This window comes from Ailuropoda melanoleuca, chromosome 14 (assembly GCF_002007445.2).
Source record: "Ailuropoda melanoleuca isolate Jingjing chromosome 14, ASM200744v2, whole genome shotgun sequence".
Classification (NCBI taxonomy): Eukaryota; Metazoa; Chordata; class Mammalia; order Carnivora; family Ursidae; genus Ailuropoda; species Ailuropoda melanoleuca.
Window position 1 is genome coordinate 81,590,027 of NC_048231.1, and position 15,949 is coordinate 81,605,975.

At 49.8% G+C, this 15,949-nt stretch overlaps 1 protein-coding gene across 6 annotated transcripts in view; it reads left to right on the forward strand.

The window, feature by feature from the left end:
• CTIF (cap binding complex dependent translation initiation factor) overlaps positions 1–15,949 on the forward strand; it is a 280,083-nt gene that overhangs the window by 236,053 nt on the left and 28,081 nt on the right. For all 6 annotated transcript variants that reach the window (XM_034643196.1, XM_034643197.1, XM_034643198.1 and 3 more), the window contains one exon: positions 5,109–5,264. In XM_034643196.1, the coding sequence (XP_034499087.1) occupies positions 5,109–5,264 (156 nt within the window). The remainder of the gene's footprint in view (positions 1–5,108; positions 5,265–15,949) is intronic.

Consider the following 15,949-nt stretch of genomic DNA (forward strand, 5'->3'; position numbering starts at 1 on the left):
CTACTTTCCGTTTCTGTGATTTTGACTTCTCTAGATACTTCTATAGGTGGAATCATACAGTATGCGTCATTTTGTGGCTAGCATATCTCAGTGAGCATCACGTCCTCATGGTTCGCCTGTGTTGTAGCATGTGTCAGAATTTCCTTCCTTTTGAAGACTGAATAATATTCCGTTGTATTCACATGCCACGTTTTGTTTATCCATTCATCCGTTGATGGACACGTGGGTTGCTTCCCCCTCTTGGCTGTTACGAACAGTGTTGCTATGAACCTGGGTATACAAATATCTCTTCAAGACCCTGCTTTTAGTTCTTTGGGGTGTATTAACCTAGAAGTGGCATTGTTGGATCACAGGGTACTTCCATTTTTAATTTTTTGAAGAATCGCCATACTGTTTTTCATGGTGGCTGCACCAGTTTGAGTGTTTTTTTTTTTTAAGATAAGCATGTAGGTAGGACTTTTAAAAACCTTTGCTTATGTAAGATGCGTTTCTCCTGCTTTCACTCACAGCTGAGTGTGTTCTTTCCCCCTCAAACAAGTGAAGGTGTTGTCTCAATGTCTCTGAATTTTAACATCAAATACAGAAATATAAGGCCAACCATATTTTTGTTCCTTTGTAAGAAACCTAGGGGTTTCCCTCCCTCCTTCAAAGCTGTTTTTAGAATTTTTCTTTTTCTTGAAATTAAAAAAGAAAATTCTCCTGCTAAGTATCCCTGGTGGGGGGCTCTGGGACGCTGTGAGCCTTTCTGCCTGAAGAGTCCGTTCTTTGGCTTTTGGTTTTCAGCTCAAAGTGTTTCCCTCTGGTCTCTTTATTGCATGTATTCTGGGATCCTTTTTGAAAGCCTCTATAATTCACAGGTCAGACGCCCATCCACTCAGTCTTCACTGCTTGCTTTTTTTTTTTTTTTCATCTATCTATCCTTGTCTTCAACTTTCTAGCTGTCTTATGTGCGACTTTTTCTGCAGCGAACATTCTGTCCTTCACTGCCTCCAGCTCACGCTCTCTGGTTGCTGTTGCACTTCTCACTCCCATCGGTTCTTCCTGAAGGCCAGCTCCCATCTTACACGTCATCTCAGTGTGGGGCTTTTAGCGAGTTGGGGTCCCTTCTCTCAAATGCCTCTCCACCTGTCACAGAATCCATGCAATTGTTCTTATGGACCTAAAAGCCCACATGTTTTATACTGGAGTCTTTAATTTAATTTATTCTTGGTATATTGTTATTTTCAAAGCCACGTGTTTCTATTAGGTCTTTGGGGTAGCAGCCCCCTAGTCTGTTGTGCGGGATTTTCCCATAGACGGCATGTTGCTTTTCTCTTCCCTTGCCCTTGAATGACGAAGGCTGGGCTTGGTTTGGGCGTTGGCCATAGGGATCATCCTTGGCATTCGCAATGTCTGCTGCGGCAACGTAGAGTCTCCCTCTCCCTGGGTGGCTTCGTGTGCACATCCCAAGTCTGATTTCCAGCATTTAGCAGGTGTTCGGTTTTCTAGTGCATGTTGCTAGCCGCAAACAGAATCCTCTCTCGACGCCACTGATTATCAGGAGGAAATTGAGTCAAGCTGTAGTTTTTGATCGGATGTGATCATTTTCTTAAAACTCCAGTTTCTGGTGTGCACTGCCCCAAGCCTCGTCCTGCCCGAGAGGGCTTTGCCTGAGAGCACCGCACCTCTGAGCACACAGGGTACCTTCTGCCCCTGAACCTCCAGGGACCAGAGCAAGAGCAATGCTGCTAGGAGCTGCCTGGGTGCACAGGACGGGGTTTGCAAGTAGGGCCAGACTGCCTACCAGCCAGGGGCAGACAAGGAAAGTCTGCAGGTCAAGCTGCCTGCTCATCTACCCCTGACCTTTGACCCTCTGGGTAGGAGGCCAAGCTGCTCTGGGCAAGTACAGCTTCTTGGTGACAGCACTTGCGTTCGTGGTATTACCTCCCTAGTCTGGTGAGGAGGCTGCTGGTGACCTGTTATCTCCCTTCTCAATGTGGTTGTGGGGCTTTCTTCTTCTTCGTCGGCTGCTCGGGTATTTTTATAGGAGGTGGGAAAAGGACAAATCGTACCCTGATAGAGGGGCCCCATTTTAACTCCCATGTCGGCACCTTATAAAAGCTTGGAGCTGTGGTTCTCGGCCATGGCCGCACATTGGAACCACCTGGAGGGCTTTCACAGATGACAGTGTCCAGGCCCCACCGTGGCCAGCTACACAAGCCTCTGTGCGGTGGAGTCCAAGTATCTGTAGCTTCCAAGTTCCTCCGGGTGACTCCAGTGTGCAACTAGGGCCAAGAACCTTTAGCTTAGATTTGAGAGCAATGGTAGGGCTGAGGTTGTCATTCAGGCTCTAGTCCTAAGTGACCTTGGTCAAGTCTTTTAACCACTTTGTGCCTCAGTTTCCCCCATTCTAAAATGAGAATGCTAATGTGTGCCTCTGCTCTGATCACATACGGATATAGAGGGATAAACACAGGCTAATGAGGGTGGAACGACCTAAAGATTCGTGACTTCAAGGCCAGCAGTCCAGGGCCCTTTGTAGGCCTTAGGGTGCTAGGCAAAGTCATTCATTCATTCATAGGTACCTAGAACACCACAGGACAGCCCCTGTGGGCTCCCTGATCCAGGCTCTGTACTAGGAAGGAGACCCCACTACTTTGGGAGTCCCTGGCTAAATCCAGGGGACTCTTCCAGGGACACTGTCCTGTCTCAGACCCCAGGATGGGACAGCTCCATGCACTGGCAAACCACAGTCGGATGCAGGTAGACATGTCAGTGGGAAGTGACTGGGGAGGCAGGAGACCCGAGGGTCAGCATGGGGCCCATGAGATCTGTGAGCTTGAGTGGACTTCCGGGGGCAGTATGAACAAATGGCTTAGTGGAAAATTCAGACACAAAGTGAGGAAGAGCTTGGGCTCTGAGGTACTACTTTTCCAATTTAAAAACCCCATGAGAAAAGAAGTGGGGGGAAAGCTTGGTGTCCAGAGTAGGCAGATCCGGGTTCAAATCCCAGCTCTGCCGTTACCACTTAGCCATGGCCAAGTTGGGTAACTTCTCTAACCTCAGATTCATCGTCTCTAAAATGGTGCAATAATGGGACCTGCCTCATGGGATCATTGTGATGATTACATGAGACCTGACAGTTCAGGTCCTCGGCTCAAGGTCTGGTGAGCTGGTGGTGGGCTGCCGCTGCTCTCCTTCCATACGCACACACACTTGAAGCTGGTGAAACTCTGAAACGAAGAAGCCATGACCAAGGTTCATCAGAAGCAGGAACTGGAGGGACATCTCTTGGAGATTTTCTCATCCAGCCCCAAATTGGCCAGACGAGGAGGCGGAGGCCCCCTCTGCCCTTTCAGGTTTCTAGATAGCGCTTCCGTCATCCACAAGGGACGGATATTAACCAAGTCTTCCGTGAGGACCTTCCTTCCCTGGAGATTCTGAGATTCGGGCATCCAGGAGAATGCTCAGCCAAATTACGTGCTGGGGACGGGTCCTGGATGGCGGGGATGGCGTGCGGCACGTCCTCCAGCCTCTTCCCTCCCGTGGCCTATTCCTCTTGGTGGCACAGTCCCTCGGATTCAGAATCTTGGTGTCATCTTCGAGTCTTCCTTTTCCATCAACCTGAAATCCATCACTTGGCGACTCTTTCTGCTGACGGTGTCTCTTGTCCCAATCCTATATCGGGCAGTTGCTCAGCACACAGCCGCAGAAATCCTCGTGGCACACCATTCTGTGTTGTTGTTCGATCATGTATGTGCACGTCGGCTGGGGGCCCCCTGATCTAGTCTAGACTGGGGTGGGGCCCTGCTTCACATGTCTCTCATCTTCCCTTTGGGACCCTCAGACCAGCCCACAGGTGGTCCTCTCATGACAATGGGAGAAGCGTAGGAGAGGAAGCATGAGTACATAAGGCCTCTTAAGGCCTCCGGTCAGTACTAGCCCCCGTCACTTCTGCCTCATTTCTGTTGGCCAAAGCAAGTCATGTGGCCAAACCCGAAGACAAGAGGTAGGGGAAATATATTTCTGAATAATCTAACCTAATCTACCCCAGATTCTTATCTGTCAAATGCCAGAGAGTGTAGTTTCATTCAGCCTGCACCTTTGGCGCTGACCTCCTGCTTGGTCCCCACATCCTTGCCCTATTAATCTTGTAAGAAGCATAGATACAACCGTGGCCTTTCATGACCCATGCAAAACCTTCTCTGCCAGCCATCACATAGAATGCAGTTCCTTGGCTGGGTTCAGTTATCCGTGCTCTAGCCCCACCCTCTTTCTCAGCCCTGCCTCCTGGTTTTTTTTTTTCCTCTCTACACCACCCATGAGGGACCCAGACTGCATTCTACCTCCCTATTTCCCAAACACCCATGTTACCCACCCCCCACATCGTTGTTCTCTCCACCTGAAATGCCCCACATTCCCGAGTCAGAATCCTAGCTCTTTTGTGGCCTCGATTTCCCCTTGACAGTGACAACTTCTGCCTCTGAGTTCCCAAAGTCCTTTCACCTGGAACCTCGCAGTGGCTTTGATACCTTCTCTCTCGTATCACAGTTACAAGTGAACATGTCGTGTCCTAGTCCTTAATACAGCACCTGGCACACAATGGGCAATACTGTGTTTAAGAAGAATGAATGAGTGTCTCTAAGCCCCTTGCAGGCAGGGGCCTCGCTGTCTCTAGCCCAGTGCTCGAGCCACAAAGGGCCTCAGTCACTAATTGCTGACGTGCAGGACAATGCTCGGGTTACCCTCCCTCATGTAGAGGGCATGCTTTGGGGATTAGCAAAGGGAGGTGGTTTAGGTACACGGAGTTGAATGGGGGAGATGATAACTCTGGGAAAGGTGTCATCTGCCCTTCATCTCACTCCCCGACCTCAGCATTGGGGTCCATGAGGCAAGACTGAGGAACCCCCCAACCTAGGAACTGAAGAAGAGGTGCTGTGGCCAGAAGTCGAGGCCTTGCCACCCACAAGTGAGTCCCCCGCATTCACACTCCAGCCAAGGGTCCCTCCTCCCTCCTTAGTGAGAGCATGGGGTTTACCAGTTGTCTTGAGCCAGCCCTTAGACAGCAGGTGCCATAGCAAAGCAGGCTGGCCCCGGCGAGGCTGACTCGGTGTCTTGTGCCTCCACAGAAGGACTTCACCGTGCGGGAAGAGCTTCAGCAGCAGGACGTGGAGCGCTGGCTTGGCTTCATCACCTTCCTGTGTGAGGTGTTTGGGACCATGCGGAGCAGCACGGGCGAGCCCTTCCGCGTGCTTGTCTGCCCCATCTACACCTGCCTCAGGGAGGTAAGAGACCCGCGTGGCCCTGCCACCTGCCCTGCCAGAGAATGCCACCCTGGAATGTCTATAAGCAAAACCCCGATGCGCCCGCAAAGCTACAGGGCTTGTACCACCTAGAGTGATGGATCCCTTGGTAAACAGAAACGTAACTCCCCGTGCTTCTGTTGACTAAAGCCAGGTTTTAATTTATTGAGTTTATATAAAGGGAAAAAGCCTTCCAAAGGAAATTATCATAAACTCAGACTCCAGTAATTCATAATCTAGAACACTGCCTGCAGGGACGAGGCCTCCAGTAAATATTAATTGAATGAGTCGATCTTTGGTCTGGATTGGTTTACCATTGAATTATTTACTTTTAAAAAAATACTTGCTTCTGAATTTCATCTGAAAGAGAAATAAGTTAGAATAACCGAGAAACTTTTGAGAAGCAGAAGGTCAGTGGCATACTTGCCCTACCAGGTATCCACAGCCCAGTTGAGAGGGTCATCCTGGCTACTCTTGGGGGCCAGAAACGGGGGGCTCGTTATGGGGCGGTTGGTGTCATCCAGGGAGAGGTTAGTGGCTCAGAACACAGCCTCGATGGCACAAAGGAGGACTGCATTCCAGTTCTATTTTTGAGTTGGAGCCAACAGGACCTGCTGGCATGAGACAGCAGACAATGGAGGAAGTGATGTGGGCTCCTGGTTCACCAGCCTGGGGGGGCCATTTTCTGGGACGGGGAGGGCTCAAAGAGAAACAGAAGGGGGATGAAAATGAGGAGGTGGTTTTTTTCTGTTTGGGTGACCCGGTGGTTGTCCCCAGAGAGCTGTCCCACTGTCGCTCGAGTAGAAGTGTCTGAAAAATCGGGAAGAGGTCGGCCTGGGGGGAGTTGTGCGTTGTGTGAAGGCTCAATGTGGACCTGGTGCTCCAGGCTGGGGACCAGATGGGATCATCCAGGGAGAGGGTGTAGATGGAGGAATGGTCAGGGCGGTGGAGGTGAGGACGTGAGTGTGGACAAGTCTTTGGAGAAGCGTTTCTGTGGAAGGCACAGGGAAGAGGAACTTGTCAACTACAGGGGAGGTGTGCGGTCAGGGAACATTTTTGTGTTTTGCAAAGGAAGAAGATAATAGAGCAACGTAAGAGAAAGGACAGGGTATTTGTAGATGGTTTTGAACGATCCGTTTATGGGAAACAGGGTGCTCATTCCCGACTGCGTGGAAGCTCACTGAAACAGAGCCTGCCTACCTCTCTCAGACAGCTGGTAAACCCACCAGCCTCTGCCGCTCCACAGAGCCCAACATACTTCTTAACAACTGCACTTGAATTCAGAATTGTTTCTCAGAATCGGCCGATGGCCTCCTCCAACAGTCTGTCGCTCCCAAAGGGTCATAAGCTCAGAACGCAGCACCGCAAGAGGCCATCGCTTTGCTTTTTGCATCCCTCGGGGGTGACTTGAAAGCAGCCCTCTTGGACAATGGCCTCTCGGGGTCCTCCCATCCCTGCCTGAGTTGCCCGGTCCCCTGACAAGCCAGCTGAAGGCAGGGAGCAGCACTGTTGGAGGGCAGTGACCCGGATTGCCCCAACACGTTCCCTCGGCGTGATCTGGGCACCTCCTGGTGTTGCCATCACCTGCTTCCCCGAGCGGGAGGCAGGGCTGCAGCTGAGCGCCGGCCCTGGCTGCCAGGACACTTCTAACACCGCCTGAGGTAGCGCGAACTTTCGGGTGTGAGATCCGGAAGGTGCCAGGAGGTCTGTACAAAAACCCAAGGAGCTTAATGCACTCTTGTTCAATGCGTTCAGCTCTTCAGGACAATGTCACAAACACGAGCGCCTGCCGTGCTCGCAGCAAACTTGAAGAACAAATAGTTCACCTGCCACTTTCATCGTCCTGTGAAAGGGGAAACCAGAGCCCCATGTTCTGAGCTTTCTGCCCGAGGCCTGCGGTGAGGTGATTCCAGAGCACCAGCCCTGGGCCCCGGTCCTGCCTCCGCCCGCCAGGTTTTTGCTGTGCCGTCTAGGGGAGAGTCCCCTGCTCTGGGCCTTGGTTCCTCATCTGTAGGGGGACACCAGGCTGCTCGCTCTGAAGGGGTTCAGGGAGAAAGACATGGTGTGGAGAGGGTGCTAAGCACACCAAGACAACTAGGTCAGAATGTGGAAGGAAATGCCCCAGGGACTTGTTCTAGGGCACGGTGGCTCTCAGAGAGCTGGGTGTCCTCCAGTCTGACTTAGGGCCGGACACATGCCCAATCTTAAAGGGACACAGAGGCTGAGTGCCCTGCCCAGGGACACATAGTCGGTCAATGCCAGAGCTGGCCTGGAGCCTCTCCACTACCGAGCTAGAGCTCTTTCCAAAGAGAACTTAGCTTCCCTAAAACAGGGCCTTAAGAAGAGATGGGAACGTAAAGGGGTGTCCTAGGGATCGTACGGAGAGCCTGTGCCTTTCCCAGCTCCCTGGAGACAGACACCTGAATTCTCAGAGCCTGTTGCTGCCTCCCCTACTTATCTGTCTCTCTCACACACACACACACACACACACACACGCACACACGCACACACACGCACCCAGGCCTGACTGACATTCCCAAAGCAGGTTGGGCCAGCTCTAAGAAGTTTCTGGAAGCCAAAGCCATTGCTGCTGCCTCTCTCCATGCTGGAAAAGTTTAGACTTTTCTCCTGGGGCCATGCAGATGGCTGACCCAAATGCCCACCCTACCACCCTACCCTGGGTCCTCCCAACTCCCAGAACCATTCCAGGCCTGCATTTCCAGCTCCCCACTGGATATATCCAGGCCATGCCTCAAGCCCCTCCAATAAGATGTGACCGGAGCTGCACCCCAAGGCCTTCCTGCTCAGTCCAGATCCCAGCGTGGGCCCAGGTCCACCCTTCCAGCCTCCACACGGCCAGGCAGCAGCCCCAGAACTCACTGATGGCCTTTTCTTAAACAGCCGTGTGTCACTCACTCTGCCCTCTGCTTCTGCACACCCTCCCTGGCTTCCCCTGCTCCCCTTTCCTCTAGGCCCTGAATCAAACACAGACCCATGGGCCATCTTGGTATGAAAATCTCATTTAGAACAAACCTGAAAGGAAGATACAAAATCCTCCCAGCCCCACTGTAAGTTTGGGGTCCTCAGCCCCTGGAGGCCACCTTCATTGGACCGGGGGCTCACTGGCCTCCACTCTCCTTTAAGATTGAGCGTGTGCTTGGCCCCGAAACCCCTTCAGACTGGAGGCCACCCAAGGCTCTGCGAGCCTCCCTGCCCTAGGGGGTGTCCCCTGGGCATTTCCTTGCACACTCTGACACAGTTGAATTACTGTCCTCTCTGTGTCTCTTGGTTACTCAAGCTTCAGACCTTGGACTCCATCCTTAGAGTCTCTCTCTTCCTGGCCATAACACCTCTTCCCAGGCCCAGCCCAAGACACTTCTTCTGGGAAGCTCCCCACCCCCACCCCAGGGGAGCACACGGACAGCTGCCAAGAGCGAGACATGGCACTCCACCCTGACAGCTCCAGCCTTTCCGTGGCGTCGTGGTATTTTAGTATTTGGTAATTTAGCATTTATTTAGTAATTTTGTATTTTATAATGATAACAGCACACTGGAAGGCATTGCCCAAAGCACATCATGCATTCTTTTCTCTCTTAACTCGGACAACACTCTGAAGATGATCATCCCCGGCTGCCAGAGAACATAGAGGTCAGGCAGCTTGCTCAGGGCCACACAGCAGAGTGCATATTGGAATCCAGGTCTGACTGCTGGAGTCCCTGCTCCTGGCCGCTCTGCTCATGCCTTGTGAAGCACCTTTCTGTGTCTTCAGTCCGTAGCCCAGCGCCTGCCATGCAGCAGAAGCCAAACAGGTCATTGGGGAATTGATTCCACTTTTGCCATAAATAACGTGTGCCAATCAGATCTTTCTTTGAGGGACAGAGAAGAATAATTTTCAGTGAGCCTTTTCATTGTTTCGGCACCAGTGGCTCCGCCAAGAGGGTTTTCAAAGTAATTGAACAGTATTATCGGCACCTGCAAGGTGCAGGAGTCTCCTTGCCCTCCTGTTGACCACTCGTACTTGCTTTGTGAGCTCGTTTTAATTTTTTTTTTAAGATTTTATTTTTTTAAGTAATCGCTACACCCAGCGTGGGGCTCGAACTTACAACCCTGAGATTAAGAGTCGTATGCTCTACCCACTGAGCCAGGCAGGCGCCCCTCTTTTTTTTTTTTTAATGTTTATAAAATTTTATTGTCATAAGAACACTTGCTATGAGATCCACCCTCTTAACAGATTTTTAAGTATACAATACAGTATTGTTACTCTAGGTACAATGTCATTATAGCAAATCCCTAGAATTTATTCCTCCAGCATAACTGAAATTTTGTGCCCAGTTTTTAGCAACTGCCATCCCCCCCTGCCCCCAGCCTCTGGCAGCCACCTCTGTTCTTTGCTTCTACAAGTTTGACTATTCGAAATACCTCATGTAAGTGGAAATATGCAGTGTTTGTCCTTCTGTGACTGGCTTATTGCACTTGGCATAATATCTTCCAGGTTCATCCGTGTCATCCCATATGGCAGAATTCCCTTCTTTTATAAAGTGGAATAGTGCAGTTGACCCCTGAACAACATGGGTCTGAACTGTGGGGGTCACTTCTATGCGGAGTTTTTACAATACAGTATTGTAAATGTATTTTCTCCACCTTATGGCTTTCTTGGTAATATTTCCTCTAGTTTACTTTACTGTAAGAATACAGTATATAATACATATATACAAAATATGCATTAATTGACTGTTGTTGTCCTTGGGAAGGCTTCTGGACGACAGGAGGCTATTAAGTTTTGGGGGAGTCAAAAATTATATTGGATTTTCAACTGCGTGGGGTTGGCACTGCTAACGCCTGCGTGGTTCAAGGGTCAGCTGTATTCCACTGTATGGATATACCACATTTTTTTAATCTATGCACCTGTTAATGGACATCTCGGTTCTTACATCTTGGCTACTGTGAATAGAGCTGCAGTGGACACGGGAATGCTCATATCTCTTTGAGATCTTGATTTCAGTTCTTTTAAATAAATACTCAGAAGTGGGATTGCTGGATAATATGGCTCTATTTTTAAATTTTTGAGGAAGCTTCCTACTGTCTTTCAGAGCAACTATTTCTCCCCGTCCTTGCCAACACTTGTCTTTTTTTTTTTTTAAATAATAATGGTCATCCTAACAGAGGTGAAGTGGTTTTGATTTGCATTTCCCTGACAATTAGTGACATTGAGTACCTTTTCATATACCTTTAGGCCATGTGTATGTCTTCTTTGGAAAAATGTCTATTCAAGTCTTTAGCTCATTTTTTCAATCCGGTCATTAGCTTTCTGCTTATTGGATTGTAGGAGCTCCTTATATATTTTGAAATTTAACCCATTATCAGATATATGGTTTGCAAATATTTTCTCCCTTTCCGTGAGTTGCCTTTCACTGGTTTTATTGTTTGTTTTTTTGTGGGTTTTTGTTTGGGTTTTTTTGTTTTGTCTTGTTTTGTTTTGTTTTTGCTGTGCAGAAACTTGTTCATTTGATGTAGTAGTCCCAGTTATGTGTTTTGCTTTTGTGCTTTTGGTGTCATATCCAAAATCACTGCCAAGACCAGTGTCATGAAGCTTTTCCCCAACCTTTTCTTTGAGAACTTGCAGTTTTAGGTCTTAAGTTTTAACCCATTTTAAGTTGATTTCTTTGTGTATGGTGTAAGATAAGATTCCAGTTTCATTTCTCGGCTTGTGGATATCCAGTTTTCCTGGCACCCTTTGTTCAAGAGACTGTCCTTTCCCCCATTGTGTGTTCTTGGCACTTTGTCGAAAATCAGTTGACCATATACACAGGGATTTATTTCCGGGCTCTCAGTTCTGTCCCGTTGGTCTATTTGTATGTTTTAATTACTGTAGCCTTGAAATATATTTTGAAATTAGGATATGTGGTGCTTCCTGATTTGTTCTTTTTCAAATTGTTTCAGGATTGTTTTGGCTATATGAATCTTTTGTGGTTCTATATGAATTTTAGAATTGTCTGTTCTATTTCTTTAAAAAATGCCATTGTAATTTTGATAGGGACTGCATTGAATGTGTAGGTCACTTTGGTATGGACATTTTAACAATATCAAGTCTTCCAATCCAAGACCAGGAACAAGACAAGGGTGTCCACTCTTACCACTCCTTCTTAACGTAGCATTAGAAGTCCTAGCCAGAGCAATTAGGCAAGAAAAAAGAAATAAAAGACATCCAAGTTGAAAAGGAAGAAGCAAAATTGTCTCTATTTGCAGATGGTATGATCTTGAATATAGAAAACCCTAAAGACTCCACCAAAAAAGAACAAAAACATTAGAACCAATAAATGAACTCAGTAAAGTTGCTGGATACAAAATCAACATACAAAAGTCAACCGCATTTCTCTACACTGATAACAAACTACGTCAAAAGGAAATTAGGAAAACAAGTCACCTTACAGTAGCACGAGAAAGAGTAAAATACTTAAGAATAAACTTAACTAAGGAAGTAAAAGACTTGTACCCTGAAAACTGCAAAATGTTAGTGAAAGAAATCAAAGAAGACGTAGAGAAATGGTAAAGCATCCCTTCAGCTGTGCAGAAGGGACCCCTTCATCCTGCCTCGGCCCCCAGCCAAACTGTGACTACAAGGGTCCCCCACAGGAGTGTATAATTAGCATTTGTGGCCTAGCTAAGGGTGCCCTCATCTCCCATCTCAGCTGGAGCCCACTTGCCAACCATTTAATTAGTTGGGGTTGGACCAGCTGCTGGCGGGGGTGGGGGGGTGTCCTCTCCTCACACCCTTTTCCTGACCCTGCAACACTCTTGGCCCCCTCTGTTCCTCTGTCACCTCTGTGACCCAGTGGTGATCTTGCCAGACTATTCCAAGATACCACTGAACGCTCATCTCTGGGCGCCTTTCTTCAAGAGCTTTGTCAAAAATTCCTCTGGCAGGGAGTGCTAGAGTGGCTTTTAACCGCTTACACCTGTTTCCCTTGAACAGACATTCCCTGTGCACTAGGGGCCTGTTTCTACCCACCCCCTCTCATCCTTTCTGTCTCTAGTCCAATCCCCCCAGCCCGTCTCTACCCGTGATTCCCAGTCTCCTGCGCTCTTCCGAGTCTGGCAGCCAAAGCCAGGGGTCAGCAGTGGAGGAAAGGAGGAAGGGAGGGGGGGTGCCCTGTGCCAGGAATCTCTCATCCCTATGCACCTCCCTCTCACCCCCTCCCTATGGTTGGCTCCCTTGCTCTCCTTCCCTCCAGGCCCCAGAAACCCCATCTGCCCCCTCCCTGCCTTTTCCAGAGGAAGGGCAGGGAGGGGGCAGGTGCCTCTGAGGGGTGTCTCTGACGGGCACACCCCCCCCCAAGGATGCAACTGGTTGGGCTCCTGGAAGAGGCCGGCAGGCACAGGCTGGGGAGGAGGACACAGAGGGCAACAAGTCAGGCTTCTCAGGAAATGAAATTGCTCCGTGCAACAATGAGAGAGCCACTTTTTTAACTTTTTGCGTGAGCGTACATTCAATTGCACACATTGTTTTGTCTCCAGGGGAAATCTGACCTCGGAAAAGGCTGAGATGAAGTGGGTGTGGGTGGAGATCCTCTGCTATTTCACAGGGCTAAGAGAATCGAGCAGAACATTCTTCAGAGGTACCTTTCCAGCGGGGCTATTCCTCCCTTCCCGAGAGCAGGAGCTGGGGCTGCATTCAGCTATCCAGCTGGGGCCAGAAGAGGCCAAGGTCGGCTGCGCCCAGGATACCAATGGACCCTAATAGGAAGCGGAGAGATTTGAAATTATTCTCCATGCAACCCAGGACTCTTGACCCTGTGCCTTAGGAAGCTTTTAAAAAAGTACAGATTCTCAGACCGTCCCCCAGCCCCACTTCAACCAATTAAATCAAACTTTCTGGGGATGGGGTTGGAGAGAGGAAAAAAAAAATTCATCTCTCCATGTGACTCCAACGTGCAGCCAAGGTTAAGAAACGCGAGTAGCTACGTCTTAGGTGCGTTCAGTGGGCTGCCGTTGACGGCCAGAGAGCACTGTGGGTAGAGCACAACCGAAAGAACCTCTCTGGCCATGAGTTTGAATCCCAGCTCTCCATTCCTAGCTGTGGGGGTCACCTGATTCTTTAATGTTTCCAAACCTCAGCTTTCTCTCTGTAACGTGAATATGGGACTAATACTCACCTTGCAGGTTTAAGGCTTAAAATAAAAGCAAGTGGTGCGTGACACCCCTCCGTGAGCTAGCCGCATGGTTGCGCGTTGCTGTCGAAAGCAAACCGTGTTCCAGGCACTGCTCCCGAGAAGTCTCACCCCCACAGAGAGCCCCAGAAAGTCATGTCCGTTCTCACTGGGCACCATAGCCCCCCTACAATCAAGCACAACCCCCCTTTCCTGGAGAACTTCAAAGGAATCCTCTGAGGCTCCAGCCGAATGGTCCCAATGCATCTCCACAGGCCTCTTGCATTCCTCCTGCCTGACTCTTGCCTACCTTCAAGGCTAGGTTCACCTCCCGCCATGCCCCTACCCTGCGCTGAGTTATTCCTCCTGTAGCAGCCATAAGGGGCTGCTGATGCCTGTTCTCTGGGCACGTCCTTTGCCAGGTGGTGGTAGTAATGCCTTGTGACCTCTTCTTGGTTGCTTTTAAATCATTTCAACCTCTCATTGGTACCTGTAGTAGGCTGGGTCTCATCTATCATGGAACCCCAACTACATTTTGCTCAGGACACTCCGCTCATTCGGGAAGCGGTAATTTGGTTTGAGACGATGCTACTTTTCTTATTGAACTGCAGAGTTTCCTAGTTGTACGAGAAGGAGAGCATATAAGTTGTGATGCTCCCCCAAGAGCCTAACAACTCACTTGGTGACAAAATCCACAGAAATTAAGCAGCTGTGAACATTTATGATGGGTAACGCCAACGCAAGGGTAGGGGGAGTTTAGAAGTGTGGGCAGCTGCTGGGGGCAAAGGGGAGGGGGAGCTAGGGCTTCAGGACAGATGCTGGCCTGGAGAGGAAGGAGAAAAGCCCCCAGGAAGAAAAATGAACAGAGGCACGAGGGCCAGAATGAGCATGGCCCATCTATGTCAGGTCTGATGGATAAGTCCTGGTCCAGTGCTGGCTCCCAGCGGAGGCATTCCGGTACACGCAAGATGATACAAAGCCAGAGAGCAACACTATGGAAGGCATGAAAGGGAGTTTATGTATTCATTCAACAAACACTGAAAAAATGCTACTTCCTTATCAAACTGAAAGGTCTAGACACACTTCCAGAGAGTATGTTGAAATAACAAAGTGAAGTAAATCGGGGCTCTCCCTAGCCAGAGGCATGCCGGGGGAACTCAATGCACAGTGCAGTGCTCAAAATCAGTTGAGCCTAGAAGCAGGAAGGTGGGAGCCCAGAAGCAGAAGAGACAAGGAGACCTGGCAAGCGCATCTTAGCAGAGAACAGTCCTCTACTCCTTGCACTTTTAATTCTTTATGGTAACAGTCGATCAAAAAGACTAAGCAGGAAGTAAAGGCTGGAAGGAATCTTGAAAAGTCAGGAGAACCTGTCTCCATGAACAGTTTATTCCAGCCCTAATCTTCGGCACAGACCCTGCCTGGAATGTTCCTCTGAGAATGCAGGCTTCCTGGGGCAGGTACACAGCCCCTGGGCACTGGGTTAGCTGCAGTTCCTCCAGGTCCGGCAGCTGCTGCTATGAATACCTCAGCTTAAGCAACCATTCCTGTAACCTCTGCCTAAATAACTCCCCGCAGTGTTGTCCCCTCCAAGGCTGTCGCCCCTCCTTTCAGTTGGCAGCCAAGGCACTCTGTGGTGTGATGCCCCTGACCTGCTCAGACACCCCCACTGCACACCCACACACCCGCGCTCGCTGGCACGCCTCCTGGAGGCTGGGGATCCTTGACCAACACCCCCACCCCGAGATAAACCCTGGGTCTCCCCCCACCCAACCACCACTCCCCAACCCCTCCCCAGCCCCCACTCTTTAACCGTTCTACTTCCTTAGCCAGACTCTGCAAACTGAAATGTGAAATTCGAAGCCAGTGTTCCCCTTAGCAACCATGGTAACACAGGATCTGATAGAGAGCCTGGAGTTATAAAAATACCAGCTTCCACCAGACACTGGTTTCCAAAGGGAAACCACTCTCCACGCCAGAACCGTTTTTAAACAGTCTTAAAACTCAAGAGATTTCCAAACCCATCTCAGTATGGCTTCAGGAAGACCTCTCTTCAATTCCCCTTTGGAAGGTGGTGGTGTTGCAAGCTTTGGGTATTTTCTCTAAAATATAGAGATCCTGTCTGAGAATGAGCTAGCCTTACATAGATAGGTGGGAGCAGTTTTTAATAAACATCAGATTTTCGGTGTTCTTTCAAAGTGAGGTTGAACTGCTGCCAGCCCTTCCGGTTCCCTCCCAGGGAGTCAGCGCCACCAATCCTCCTAATTACAGAAGGGGACTGATTGGGTCTATCTCCTCTTCATTGAAGACGGTTTTAATTAACATAACCGTCTTCTAGCAGGAATCCCACGTTGAAGGCCTCGGGTGGGGAGGAAGAGGGAGAGCAGCCCGCTCGGCGCGGCCTTCCCCTCCGCGGACGCCCCCTCGGGCCGGCCCCGGGCGGGGGCGCGGAATGCGGCTCGTGCGCTCCGCGCCGCCTGCAGGGGGCGCCTGGCCTTGCGGGCTGGGGAGCGGGCCCCTCCC